The sequence below is a fragment of the Idiotropiscis lumnitzeri genome, chromosome 15, assembly GCF_059441095.1.
Source record: "Idiotropiscis lumnitzeri isolate Australia: NSW breed Sydney's pygmy pipehorse chromosome 15, RoL_Ilum_1.0, whole genome shotgun sequence".
NCBI classification, from domain to species: Eukaryota; Metazoa; Chordata; class Actinopteri; order Syngnathiformes; family Syngnathidae; genus Idiotropiscis; species Idiotropiscis lumnitzeri.
The window spans coordinates 9,984,456-9,998,483 of NC_142405.1; the positions used below are offsets into that span (position 1 = coordinate 9,984,456).

The 14,028-nt window shown below is 40.9% G+C and overlaps 1 protein-coding gene and 1 long non-coding RNA gene across 3 annotated transcripts in view; one reads left to right on the forward strand and one right to left on the reverse strand.

Moving 5' to 3' along the window:
- Nucleotides 1-535: 535 nt before the first annotated feature.
- Nucleotides 536-1,895, reverse strand: LOC148322802 (uncharacterized). The gene is made up of 3 exons (XR_015846579.1): nucleotides 1,732-1,895; nucleotides 1,288-1,488; nucleotides 536-1,170 (listed from the first exon to the last, which is right to left on the reverse strand). It is a non-coding gene; the product is annotated as an uncharacterized LOC148322802 (long non-coding RNA).
- Nucleotides 1,896-12,353: 10,458 nt separating this feature from the next.
- usp43b (ubiquitin specific peptidase 43b) overlaps nucleotides 12,354-14,028 on the forward strand; it is a 50,758-nt gene continuing 49,083 nt past the window's right edge. For both annotated transcript variants that reach the window (XM_088317465.1, XM_088317466.1), the window contains exon 1: nucleotides 12,354-13,233. In XM_088317465.1, the coding sequence (XP_088173591.1) occupies nucleotides 12,601-13,233 (633 nt within the window). In that variant the 5' untranslated portion in view covers nucleotides 12,354-12,600. The remainder of the gene's footprint in view (nucleotides 13,234-14,028) is intronic.

Genomic DNA, 14,028 nt, shown 5'->3' on the forward strand with positions numbered 1-14,028 from the left:
CCTCACACAAATCATCTTTTTAAGTGAAGGCCTCTTACACATTATGTAAAGAAAACAATGCTCACATTTCTTGATTTGAAAGTCATAGTACCGTATTTTACGGACTATAAGCCACTACTTGTTTCCAAGATTTTGAACAATGCGGCTAATATGAGGGTGCGGCTTTTCTGTGGGTTTTTCTTTCACCGGTAGAGGCGCTTTATAGTTCAGATGCTAAATAAATCTTGATATTTTTTTTTTCTCTCTTGGGTCTGTTCTGTTTTAATTGGAAAAGTAGTTGCCATGTTAAAAGGCGCTGTTTCTGTACCTATATGTACATTCACAGTACAAAATCGTTCTGTACATGCAGTAAACAACTAATTTAGGTGTGGCTTATATGCCGTTTTTCTTTTTTTTTTCTTTTTTTTTGAGAAGCAGCCGCTGCTTTTATGCGGGTGCGGTAGTTTAATAATAAGACTAGAGTAGAGGTAGTATACAGTCAGTGGTAAGCCAGCAGGGTTTTTAATATATAGTGGTAAATAATATATAACAGATTCTAATTCAGTACTAATCTAAAAGGGTTAAAGCATCCAAAGTTAAGTAGCAATCCACGCGTCCATAGTTTAAATTGGATGAGATAAGCAAAATTACATTGTTCACATTTTTGCTGATTGTCAGTATTATTTAAAAAGAAAAAAAAAGGCAGACAATTTGCACATCAGCACACAGGTGAAGGTAAAACAGTAGTGTGGGTGAGATGAGTGTGTGGGAGTATCGAGATGATACACTCACGCACCTCATCACTCAGCAGCACAAGATAATTTGTCTTCATCAGTTTGCGAAATCACGTACCCTGTGAAGCTGCAAATTTAGCTTAATAGGAGTTGCAGACAGGTTGCTGTGGTGTTTTGTGATGTGAGCAATCACTGTTCGGGCACCCACTGTGGTAGGTCATGTGCTGCTTCAAGGCACAGAATAACAACCTTGAGCTGCTTCCCCAGCCTGCTGTCACCAATCCCTACTCACGGAAGCTACACGGCAGGAAAACACTCATCATGTCATCGCTGTTCCGTATCGAAGCTGGAGCTCTATTTAGTGAGATAGCAGATTGCAATTACACTTTCCTCACCACTGCAATGGAGCAGCTGATTCATTTAGAATTGGTCCTTGGATCCCTACAGGATGGCTCGGCTATTTGGGGATAAAAACGAGAAGGAGGTTCAGTTCAAGAGGTTACTGAAATGGCAAACAGATAAAATATGTCAATTCTGATTTGATTCTGATACTGTCGTGTCCAGTGTTGTTTACCTGTTGCTCACGCGTTCTCTCCGCCCGCAGGCCATACTGCTGAAGTGGGGGGGCGGAGTCACAAAAGGGAAGCAATTCCAATCAGTCCGATCCACCTGGCGCTAATCAGCGATGTTTAGTATTTAGGTTAGGAGTATTGCTTTGCATGCTGTCCTGCTGCTTTAATAATGGCTTCTTCAGTACTGAGATGAGGTCAGAAACCTGACGGATAACATAAAATGATACCATGGTACTTTTTCACTTGAGCTCAATGCTCTACAAAATATCAAAATAAATATGTACGGGCAGATATTTTTATACACACCTCGTCTCATCCAACAATGCCAAGCTCATTGGAACACTGCCAAAAAGATTAAATGATCTACCTCTCCATTCCCGCTGAGAAATCCTTGAGTCTTTAAATTTGGCACGCATGACCGCCTGACCTGCTGTTTAACACATTACCTTGTGGAGGTGCACAGAGGGAGGATCAAGCCGCTGTCATCGGGGTTACTTCATCTTATTGTTTTTGGCAGCACATGTCTGTATGCGGCTATCAGTTTTGAGGCACCTTCAAACTTGGTGACATCCACTTGTGTGTGTGGAATGCGCAGCTCTACATGGGTGACGTGGAGCATGTATCAAGTGTTCGGAGCCTCCGCCCTTCCTTTGTGCAAATGCCACATAAGGATATCCTGCACCTTGGTGGGTAGGTGGGCACTGTGCAAAATGCTTTTGGAAAGAACTTGAAGACCGACCTTTTTATATAAATGTTGATATCCTAGGGGAAACAACATTAAAAATATTAAATTGTACTTCTGCGGCCTATTTTTGTGCCCAGTGGAAGTGCAGTTTCAACCGCATGGGTGGGTTTTTTATTTTTTTTGAATTTTAGAATTTATGTAGACAGGCACAGTTAGAAAGGGGTGTTTGCACCGTTGTGGGAGTGAACACGCAGCCAGGTCGGGCGATTGGGGTGGTTACTCTAGCACAGTGATGATGCAGGAATTGTCACATGCTCAAGGTGCTAGAGGCAGGTGTGCTGTAACGGAGAAGCAGCCACAAGTCATCCTGCTACAACTTTCGCCTCTTCTCACGCAATGAATGAAGCAACACTGTATGATCTCTTTGTTGTTCTGCATGATCATTTGCCACACAATGAGAGGAAAAACATTTTTTTGTAGTCTGGGTTTGAAAAGCTAAATATCACTTTCGTCTCTGTTTTTATTCTGAGAGCTTCCTGATGTTTTTTATCCTCATAATTAACATGTCACAAAATATGTCTGGGAATTAATTTGTGGTGGAATATTTTGTTGTTGTTGAAACAGAAATGAGCCTTTGCTAAAATATATCTGTCAACTATATCATGTCATGTTTTTGTTAGAACAAAAACTGAAAGAAATCCTTGTGCCCTTGTCCGAAGGCAGTCACGCATGATAATCTCCTCTGACAATTTAAAAATGTCCTTATTTTTATACGAAACCCGAATTTGTTCAAACCAAACCGTTGCTATACATATTTATTGGGTGATCTACTGTGTGTAATCATTCAGACTGCTTCTAGGTGTGCGGCGTGAAGATCATAAATTCATCCAATTGGCCTTTTCTATTCTTTTAAACGATAAAGGCACATTTAAAGGTGGCCACACGGAAGTGCAGCGGGACTGCCTGCAGATTACTGCATTCAATGAAAACTGAGAGGCCGAATTCCAGACACAGCTGTTTATAATCCGAATTTATATTTATTTTTTTAAACTAACTAATATTCCCGGAAGGTTTTGAACACGACAATCCCAGACAGGAAAGCTTAGATAATTGAGGCGTGAAAGATAACTGCTGCAGCTCAAGAGCCCCCACACTGTGTCTGATTGTTCTCATTAAAACTTTGCTAATAAGATCTGAATGACGTAAGTTAAAAATTAAGTGATTTTTTAAAAATTATTTTTGCATGGAAAAAGGTATGTGTTTGTGTTAAATCTGTGATTATTTTCTGAGGTTGGGTTATATCTCAGGATCCACATTCACAATCAATTACAAAATAGCCAGGATGTGTAAGCTACTTTTTACTGCAGGGCGTGATGAAATTGTAAAGCATCTTAAATATAATCATTTGAATCAGTCACGTATAATTTTGTGCCAGCAGACAATAAAAACTTGACGACACCCTAAATTTGAAAAATGTTGGGCTGACTTGACCATCTGGCAGGGATTTGTCACTTTTGCGGTTGTCACTTTTGCGTGATGTATGACAGATAAAACTCAGTGGTCAACAAAATAACTCGCAATCCGTGACAAACCACTGCGTTGGAAGCGCCAGAAATCCCTCAAACATTTCAAATCTGGGTTTTCAACACAGCGATGTTGCGCAGGGTTGCGCGTGAACACATTTTCTGATAAATACTGCCCCCTGCAGGACAAACGTGATGCGACCCCATGAGAGGATTCTCTTGTTAAAACGCACATAAAGATCCGTCTAACACATGGGCTGAAAGGCATTATTAATTGTCGTTTTGTGCCTTTTAAGTTTTGCATAATTCATTTCTCAAAGATGCCACCCCAGATGTTAGCTGCAAAGCGAATGTGAAGACTCTTTCATCGACAGAGCCATTTATGTCTGAGACAGAATTATTGCTCTGGCATTGTCATTTATCGTCACTGCAAAGTTGAGGGTGCATAGTTTTGACTGTGTCTTCAGGCACACAACTGGGTGGTCTTCCGATCCCAAAGTGACCCCTGGTGAAGACCTTTGTTCAGTGTGCCTCTGCTCCAGCATGAACCCCACTTTTGTTGTTGTGACAGGGGCCACTGATTCACGACACATTATGTACTGCACAAAGGAACAAGCAGATGGTCTGTTTTCTTTTTAAAAGCATGGCAAGCGTTTTACTATGTCAAATCAAATGTTTCTATGGCGACATTGTAGCTTTAGAATCCACATTCTGCGAATAATATAACGCCAATATCAATGTACAATTAATACCTCGGTGACAGTATTTAAAAACACATTTAGACGTTTCAGTAGACAGGAGAATCTAAATGTGAATTAATAAGCTAATATTAGAAAAATGTCTCATTGGGGAGTTCCACCTCTGGAAACAATACTTTAATAATTGTCAATTAATAGTTCACTCAGCGTGTCGATCGGAACTGAGCATGATTATCATTGTAAATGCAAATATTTGATATTTGATAAAATTTCGATTGCTGCTGTATTGGATCTCATTGGGCTTAATTGTTGTGGCTGTGGATTGTAAATGGCACGCAAATCTTGGAGACGAGCAAGTAATACATGTTTTTTTTTCTCGTTTTTTTATGTCAATATTTCCAACCTGGTTGTGACAAAATGAGTCAAGTGGTTCAGGGACTTTAGTCTCATGTAATAAATGGCAACCACAGAGAGCGTTTTGTATAATAATAATAATAATAATAATAATAATAATAATAATAATAATAATAATAATAATAATAATAATAATAATAATAATAATAATGATAATAATAATATTAATAATAATAATAATAATAAAAATAAATTGAATTTGAAATCCTCACTCCAAATTGCATGAAAGCACAGTTTGGGGTTCAAAATGTCTTCAAATTCCAAAGGTTACTGCCTCTTCTGTTTTCTATCTGAAGCGCTAAAGTTGCTTTCTTTGTTTCCAGCACAGAGATGGATCAATCTCTCGTGTCAGGCCCCATTCAGTCATCCTTCCTACAACTGGCAAGACCCAAAGAAATTGAAGTCTGACTCAGCACTTTAAGCTATTGTGCTTCATAACTTCATCTGCAAGACAGATTTACAAGCGTATTGGTAAGGAAAAGGTGAAGAGACACACTCACAAAGCAAACAATTTAAAAAGCATTTGAAAAGAAGATGACTAAGAACTAGACTAGAGAATGCTGAATGAAAGTGTGACCTGAAGTTGTAATGGTTAGAAGTGTGGAAGGAAGAGGTAAATGTGCAAAACGCTGAATTTGGTATTTGTGAGAGGATATGTACATGCATATGTACAAGAAAATGGTTCATCTCAAGCTGAATTAGTTTGACTTGGTATAAAATTAAGGATGAGCAACATGTGTAAAATATGAAATGAATAAATAATTTTAATATAGAAAAATTGGGAATTTGAAAAATGCATAGTTTCCAAGAGATAAACATTTTTGACTTGCAATTAGAAAAATAATGATTTGTTCGTTTGTTTTTTGTCTTTGTTCCTATTCTTTTTCACTTGGATTAGAATTAGAATTAGAATTAGAAATCCCTTTATTGTCATTGTACTCAAGTGTGAAACGAGATTAGAGGGCTCCCCTCTCCAGTGCAATACAACAATAATACAGACAAATATATAATGTGTGAATTGAGTCAACGTAAGAATAAATTGAGAAACGTTTATTGTCATGAACACATTCATATACATGAAATGAAAACAGTAGTTCAGATATGCGTTTTTGAAATTTCATTTTTTTTTTTAATTTGGCATCTCACGGTTGAGAGATGGTTTGAAAAGGACTAGATTACAGATGGAAAAAAAGAAAATAAAAATCTACAAAGGGTGCATCACATGATGATGCATAACTTCCATGAATAAACTGCACATTTTATTAAGTTAAAGTCCCTTTAATAATGTCAGAGGTGCAAAAAACAATAATTAAATTAGTTTTGAAGCATATTCTTTTAATTGCTTGACTCGTAGTATTCTCACGACAGTACTGTATGAAAAAATAAAGTAATCTGATGCTCGGATTACAAAAAGTCGTTCCTTGATCGTCCACTAGAGGGCAGAGTTTTGCAATGTATCAAAACTGGGGTGTCAAACTCATTTTTGTGGACGGGACACATCTTAGTTAAGGTTTCCTTATTCCTCCATTATGACTGTGAACCCTTATAAATGTTCCTTATGTGATCACTGACGCACAAAAAAATTTTTGAAAGCCAGTTTTGAAATTAAAAGTCAGTCAGTAATTGTTCATCAATTCTTCAAATTATTTTAAAAGCGGGGTATTGGTAAGAAATAAATCACAATATCTCATATTTCAATGTTGTTACAAGTGAAGAAAATGTGCTAGAAACAGGAAGTTGACGCACATGATTTGCCCTTTGTGGACCAGATCAGGCCCCCGGGCCTTGAGTTTGACATGAATTAATTAAAGCATGAATTAAGTCAACCATTTTTCATATATGGGAGCTCATTTGTTCACGAGGGATATATCAGGCTGGGCCCTTAAAGAGTAATAAATTGTAGAAATTAATTTGAGAAATAGCTGAATAGGCTCATATTTTTTCTTACTTTTCTGATGCACTAAACACACATAACACACACAAAAAAGTTAGTGGTAACATTATATTATACCTTTATTTAACCACTTTCTAAGCGTGACCTAAAAATAATAAAATCTTAAATGAAGTGGTAAAATGTTACCAGAAGAGGGCGCCAGAATGTCATTTAGGAAATGTCACTGATTTCATTATTAGGACTGTAATTTTGAACTGAATTTGTGACCTGTTATATTGTTTGTTTAAAAGTTCAATAAAGCTTTAAAAAAATGGCAGCATTAATCGACATACAATCTTTGAATCCCAGTTATGGAATTTTCATTCTATCACAATGTTGGGGTTGATTTTCTTGCCTAACTCGGGAGGAGCAGTCCAGGGTGAACCCCGCCTGTGGACCAACGTCAGCTGGGAAAGTCTCCAGCTCACCTTCAATCCTAATGAGGCCAGTTGCCATATATAATTGGCGGGATGGGAGGACTTGAAACAACAAACACATTTTCATGTCAGGAGCTGAATTCTGGCAATGAGTGGACGTTACTATGCTGATCCAAGCACTCTCTGCATCGCTGAAAGGAAATTTGCACCTCACCACCTTAGTTATAGACCAGATAAACAACTGTAGTCATCAGCATATGATTCCATGAGTTTAAATGCCCAAATATGAGGCAGCGTGAACCTTTTCCAGCCACGAATAACGTTCACAATTCAGCAGATGCTTTATATTTTTATGATTGACAGCTGTTGCCAACAACTAACATGGTGAAAAATCTTTTAGGGGACAGGTGGGGGGGGGGTGAGTGGGGTTCGGCATAGGGGGCGGGTGATAAACCCATCAGGGAATTTCACGTGACAAGAATATGAAACACATGCCAGCTAGGAGCCTTGTTGCATGGAAGTCTAATTTCCTGCTGTACTGATAACCGTTGACATGTGGTGGCTATAGGACTGGTTGGGATTGAAATAAGGCAAGCATAGAAATATAACAGTCAAACCTGGTATCCACAGTCTAGACCAGGAGTGGGCAAAACTTTTTGATTGGCGGGCCACAATGGGTTCTATAATTTGACAATGGGGCCAAACCAGGAGCAGATGGATGGAGTCTTTTGGTAACCTCACGTCATCGGAGAAAAAAAAATACATTTAATTTTAAATGAAAGTGAACAAAGGCATTACAACAATATATATGTCTTCGAAAAACCACAGTATTTAGAAAATAAAACATTAACAAGGTTTATTCCTGTAATTCTTCAAGTTCGGCGGGCCGGATTAAAACGTTTAACAAGCCACATGTGGCCCCCGGGCCGTAGTTTGCCCACGCCTGGTCTAGAGGTACCGCTGTGTCAGTTGTCTGGTGTGTGCTCTTAAGGCAATGGTTGTCTATTTTCTATGCAGGTGTTTTTCGTGGGGGCCAGGGGCTCTTGTCCAGAGTTCACTTGCATCAGGAATCCATGAGAAAGCATAAAGCCTGTGCCAAAGGCATTAAGATGAAAGACACTGACAAGATGTGAGTTATTGCCAGCTCAGATGGGGCCTACATAATCTGGGATCTGGTGGAAGCCAGATTTCGCCCACTCAGCTCCTTCTGTTTCTTTTCGCCAAAGAGATTCCCAGAAAAGGTTCAAGTGTTTTTGATAGAACTTAGAAAAGGTTGCATGAAATATTGGAATTTAATCAACTGACATATGAACATGGATTTTGGAGGCGCGGTGGTAGACTTAGGCGTCACTTATCTAAATATTATGATACGCTCTGAAGAAAACAACATGCATTGTTTGTTCAGTTGAAAGAGTGACTGTTCCCGGGTTATGACTCAGTCCAGCAGATGTTCTCTGTTGCCATCATAGTCTCAGTAGATGACATATTCCTCTGTGCGAAGACCTCCGTCTTTGTCATCGCGGATAGATTATGTCATCAATTGCAATCATGTCATTACTCAACTTTTTGGCCACAGTGGGGAACAATGATCTAATTCTATGACATTCCAGCCTTTTTGTCTCTACATTTTAAAAGAAGCTCCTCGCGTCAAACTCGATAAAATATACATATAAAAAGGAATAGTAAGAAATTTATAATGTAATATTGATAGTGAAAAAAAAAAAGACGAAATCTGGAAATGGCATCCAAAGACACAGGTCAAAATGATGATTTGCGCATTGTGCATTGAGGTGATTAGAACTCTGCCACCAGCTCTATAAGAGATGGCAGCAGCTTCGAAAAATGCCTGCAGGGTCATTATTGCACAACGTGGAAGACGGAATGCTTTATCTGTGCCACTCTATTGTAGGAAAATGATAAAAATACTTGGAGGTTGCATCACATCTCTCTCATATCTTTGGCGGCTGAGAAGAAAGATCCATGGGATGCCGGCAAAGAACTTGCGCAGGTTATGTGTTTGGTAATATGGAAGAGGATAAGAGCGGATAAAGGATTAAGAGGGAGTGCTGGATATTTAGTTGAAAATTGCAAAAAAAAAAAAAGCGATGGCATTGGATTGGTAATCATTATTTAAGTCCATCAAACTCTTGGAAATAAATATATATTTTCAAATATGATATCCGAATAAGAATCAATTTTATTGCCATTGTCCGAGAAAGGTATATTCGCAGAAAGTCATTTATTAATTTTCTTATCCATTAGTGCAACATGCTCGTAGTCACGTCTCCGCACGTCGACCTCAATTACTTATAAGAGACGTAAGCATTTCATTTTTTTCGACCAACCTTGACCTGCTCATCTTTGTCGTCAGGTGTGGCAAAATCTTGGAACTGAGCGTTTCCAACATTTGTCATCAACTAGGCTGCTCTGAAAGGAAATAGCATTTTTCACATGACGTACTCCTCACATAAATAGCATTTGCGGTGGGGAGGAGAACTTTAGCTCACTCTTGCAAGAAAATCAAGTAGGAGTGTGAGTAGGACAACCCTGACTTGCTTAGATGTGGCTCTTTTACTTCACGCCAAAGGAATGATGCTAATAATCCAGGACACTCTAACCTGTGATAAATACATTCCAAAGGATCTCCTACACATTACTCACTCACATTGAAGTACAAAATCATTCACTGGAGTAAAAAAAAAAAATGCACTTGGAGAGAAGTATCTGAAACTTGTGTGTTATTAAAATTGTTTGACTAATAAAATCAGGGGCACCAAAAGAAAGAAATCTTACTTTTGGCCCATGCAAAAAAAAAAAAATGCCATAAATTTCAACGACTCTCTTTTCATTACATGTTCCAGAACAATCTGGCATCGCTTAGCTTGGCCTTGCTTCTGTTGCTTCGCCATTACAACACACACCAAATCAATTGGGCTTTAAATGTGCGTGCTAAGCAGATGAGAGTGACGCCCTTCTCGGCCTGCGATCTAAAACCAGGTTTGAAGAAGTTCTAACGGACGACCTTGAAAAATTGTAACGCAAAAGCAGGCACACATGGCGGAATCAGGCTGTTTCGGGGTCGGCCCGGTCCAATGGAAAGGTGGCCATGTGCCGGTGAGTGGTTTAGAGAGAGCCTGCGAATGCCCAATAAACAATCGACACCTCCTCTGTCACACCTTCTGTCTGTGTTTTGTGCGGGTCTCGCTGTGTAGCGGCATATCGGGCTCGCGGACAGGTGGCCGGGTCGTCTGGGATGACGATGTTCACTTATACAATGGCCGAGGGTCGACTACACCCAGAAAGCCCAAATGGGCACTAACCCCCAAAAATCTGGACAAAGTGAAATGGTGGGAAATAGTTTAACACTATATCTAAAAAAAAAATCCATCCTAAATTGTTCTCTATCGTTTTTAGCACTTGTGAAATATTTAATGTATTGTAATATCTCTTAGCTCTGAGATTGGACCGTTAAGGGAAGCCTGGTAATTGGTGTTTGTGATGTCAGCAAAGATGAAAGTGCACAGGAATAATGAAACAACAGATGAAAGCTCAAAGGAACAATTATGGTGAAGCTTGAACTTGAGCTCAAGTGAGAGAGCCTCTGTGGGCTGAGAGTGGAATAGCCATTTGTTCCATTCGTACACTCTTAGAAGTCAGGGTTCCAAAGGAGCTCTTCTTGAAGGACGGAATTTTCACCAAATATATTTGCTTCTGAAAGAATGTATTTGGAAAGAAAATGGTTCTTCAAGGGTTCTTTGTTGGGCTATGGGTCCCTGTAATAACTGTTTAATACTCAGAACCCTTTTTGGAAGAAAGGTTTTGTTGAAATTCAAACGTTTAGCCATTTTCAGTATTTTGAATGCAGATGTATCTGGTTCGATATGTTTGCCTTGTATTGATGCTATTAAAGGTCGCTTTCAATCTCACCAGAGCTGGAGATTATGAGTCCACCTGCTGAGGCCATCCTGGTCTATCTGTCATGTTGCTGATTCCACCGGTCCTATGCTCACTTCTGTCCTGTTCCCTACTGTACCTAACGTCTTCTGTTCTGTTAGCTTATCCGACGTTTAAAACACGATAAACATTATGTGGTTGTCAGTAGTTTGGCCTGATCTGTAAAATACAATGTGGTTCTTCATATAACCATTAAATTTCTTCGTAGAACCTCTTGTACAGTGTTCAGGGTGAAACTTTTCGCAGAAGGTATGACACTTTAGGTTAGGTATACTAGGTCCAGAATCGAACACTTGAGGAGAAGGGTTCCAGGTAGAACCTTTAGAAAGTGTTTGAACAGGAACCAAAAATTGTTCTCCTCTGAGTACGAGCTGAGGAACCTTATGTGGTTCTAGTCAACACATTTACTTCAAAGCGTGAAACCACATAGAAGGGCATTACAGTATTTAGTAACAAATCACTGAAAGCAAATTACAGAGTCTTTAAAAATATACATATTGTTTTAGGAATCTAACCTCTGTAGTGGTGACCCGCAAGGGCGAGACAACCAGAGACCTGTGCCTTTCAGGGAGGGATGGGAGTATGACATGTTTCCGGTTTCAAAGGGATGGTAGACATGAAAGAGTTGAAAGGCGTTTGATTGTTGCATGTTGTGAGACCAGTGACTAGGATTAGGCAGTCACCTGCGTCTCTGAGTTTGCCTTGGAAATTTCCATTGAGTTGTATGCCCAATGTACGTTTTTATTCACTTATATGTGTGTCGATGAACGCACTGTCATTATTCTCTGCGCATGTTCCCCAGGTTCACACGCCTCAATATCACACCGTGCCCCCCCAGGGGGGCCGGCCCCACTATTTGAGAAGCACTGATCTAAATGATGCCAGCTCCAGCTTTTATAAAAATAGCCAAACGGCAGCCAACCCTTGGTGTGACATTTCCACAGCCGTAAGCTTGGAATTGTTGGAGTGCCAACGAAAGTGTAATGTTTTGAGGGACAAATTTGTCCGTATGAAGAAAATAATTGGAGACGCTGGCGGGCGAAAGATTGCTGCATTGTATTATTTTATGTCATGGCTGTCTCCCTATACCGGCATTGAGAGTCAGAGTGAAACTGCACCACATTTTCAAAACAGAATGAGAGGGTGAAGGCAATTGACACGTGACATTGACGCAGTGACGCATGCACAGACATGGACGCAGAACTATAGAGAAGCCTTTAGGCCTACTACATCACTGTAGTTTAATATTGGCCATGATGGTGGCACTAGATGTAAAGTATTTTTTCAGTGGTATTTGGTGTAATTTTTTCGATAACCTACCACATGCTACATACAGAACACATTTTATAGCTGCGCTGTACAACTGAGCCTAATTAATTGTCAAGTGCGTGCATGTGCTGCGTGTGCTGGGAGTGGGAGGAGGCTCCGAAACCTTCCCCGGGCGAAGTGGAACTAGATTGGGAAAGGGGCGAGGAGAGCTGTTGAGAGGAGGGAGGGGGGGGCAGTCGCGCTCCCGTGCTGGCGTGGACGTGACGCCACGCGTGATAAAGAACGCCTTCAGTTAAGTGCTGGGATGGACGCGGAAGGTGGCGTGCAAGGTGGGCGGACGAGGAGAACAGGGTGCTGCTGTGATGGCGATGGTGTCACCTCTGGGCGCGCTTCCATGTGCTTCGCGGGAAGGGGATTCTGGCAGAGAAGAAGTGGCACGCGGGCGACGGAATTGACAAGACAATGATGAGGAGTGGGAGACCGAACCCACGAGGGAGTAGTGTAGGTGCCGCCATGGACAACAAGCAGGAAATGCCCACGTCGAAGGAGGACAAGCGTAAAGAGAAGAAGCCGAAATCCGTCAAGCTTTTCCGGAAGAAATCACTCAAGTCCGTTGGGAGTTTTATGAACAGAATCATCAAAACTCTCGGCACTTTCACCCACTTTGCAGACACGCAGGACGTGGAGGACGACGATGGAGGATTTGGGAACGGCACACCTTGCACTCTCGGTGCCAGCTCAGGGATTGTCAAAGAGGATGCACAGGTGCCTCGGTTGGCTAAGAACCCTCCTCTTGGCAGGGACAAACTACTTTATCACTACGGGGACAAAATGCCAGGCGTTCTGGGCTTGAAAAATCACGGGAACACGTGTTTCATGAACGCCGTGGTCCAGTGTCTGAGCAATACCGACCTGCTGGCCGAGTACTTGGGACTGGAGAGGTACAAGTTGGATCTGAGTGACACCGCAGTTAACGGGACTCTGAGGAGCGGGGATACTCGCTTTGCTAACGGAGAGGTCACGGAACACTTGGCCTCACTTGTTCGGGCTCTCTGGACTTTGGCATATACTCCACAGCTGTCTGTGGACTTCAAGGTACGCATTTTCTGCATCCTTATTGTATCGAGCTGTGATTTCCGACCAGGGTGCTGTGACACCTCCGCTGAAAGGTGTGCAACCTAAAATGATGTCATTTCACTAAATTGGGCTGAAATTAATTTGTAACCTCATGTATGAGTGACAGACTCTGATCCACTGGTCAAAGGTCACTTCAAACCCTTCCCCTATAACTGATTAAAAACAACAACATGTCGCACTGGAGAATAATATTTTGCTGGTAAAATTCTTGTATTGTCACTGTGTTCTATCAAGGGCTTTATTGACTCATTGGTGGCAGTTGCGAAAAAAAGTTGAGTTAACCTGTGTATCCACTTTTTTGTGACTGTGTGGCTGTGTGCTGCTGGGAGAGTTTTGCTCCCTAATTTAAATTATGCGCCTTGGCTCAATAAAGTTGGGAAACACTATTGTTGTGATTTTCAAGCTTTAGCATTTGGGGTGGTGCGGTGGCGGGGGACTCACAGAATACCACCAATGTCACAAAAAGTGGATACTCTAATTAAGTGCACAGTGGACGACTGGTTAGCACGTTGGCCTCACAGTGCAGAGGTCATGGGTTCGATTCCGGCTCCGGCCTAACTGTGTGGAGTTTGCATGTTCTCCCGGTGCCTGCGTGGGTTTTCTCCGGGTACTTCGGTTTTCTCCCACATTCCAAAGACATGCATCGTAGGTTGATTGAACACTCTCAATCGTCCCTAGATATGAGTCTGAGTGTGGTTTTCTTTGAGTGCTCTGTGATTGGCTAGCGACCAGTCCAGGGTGTGCCCCATCTAC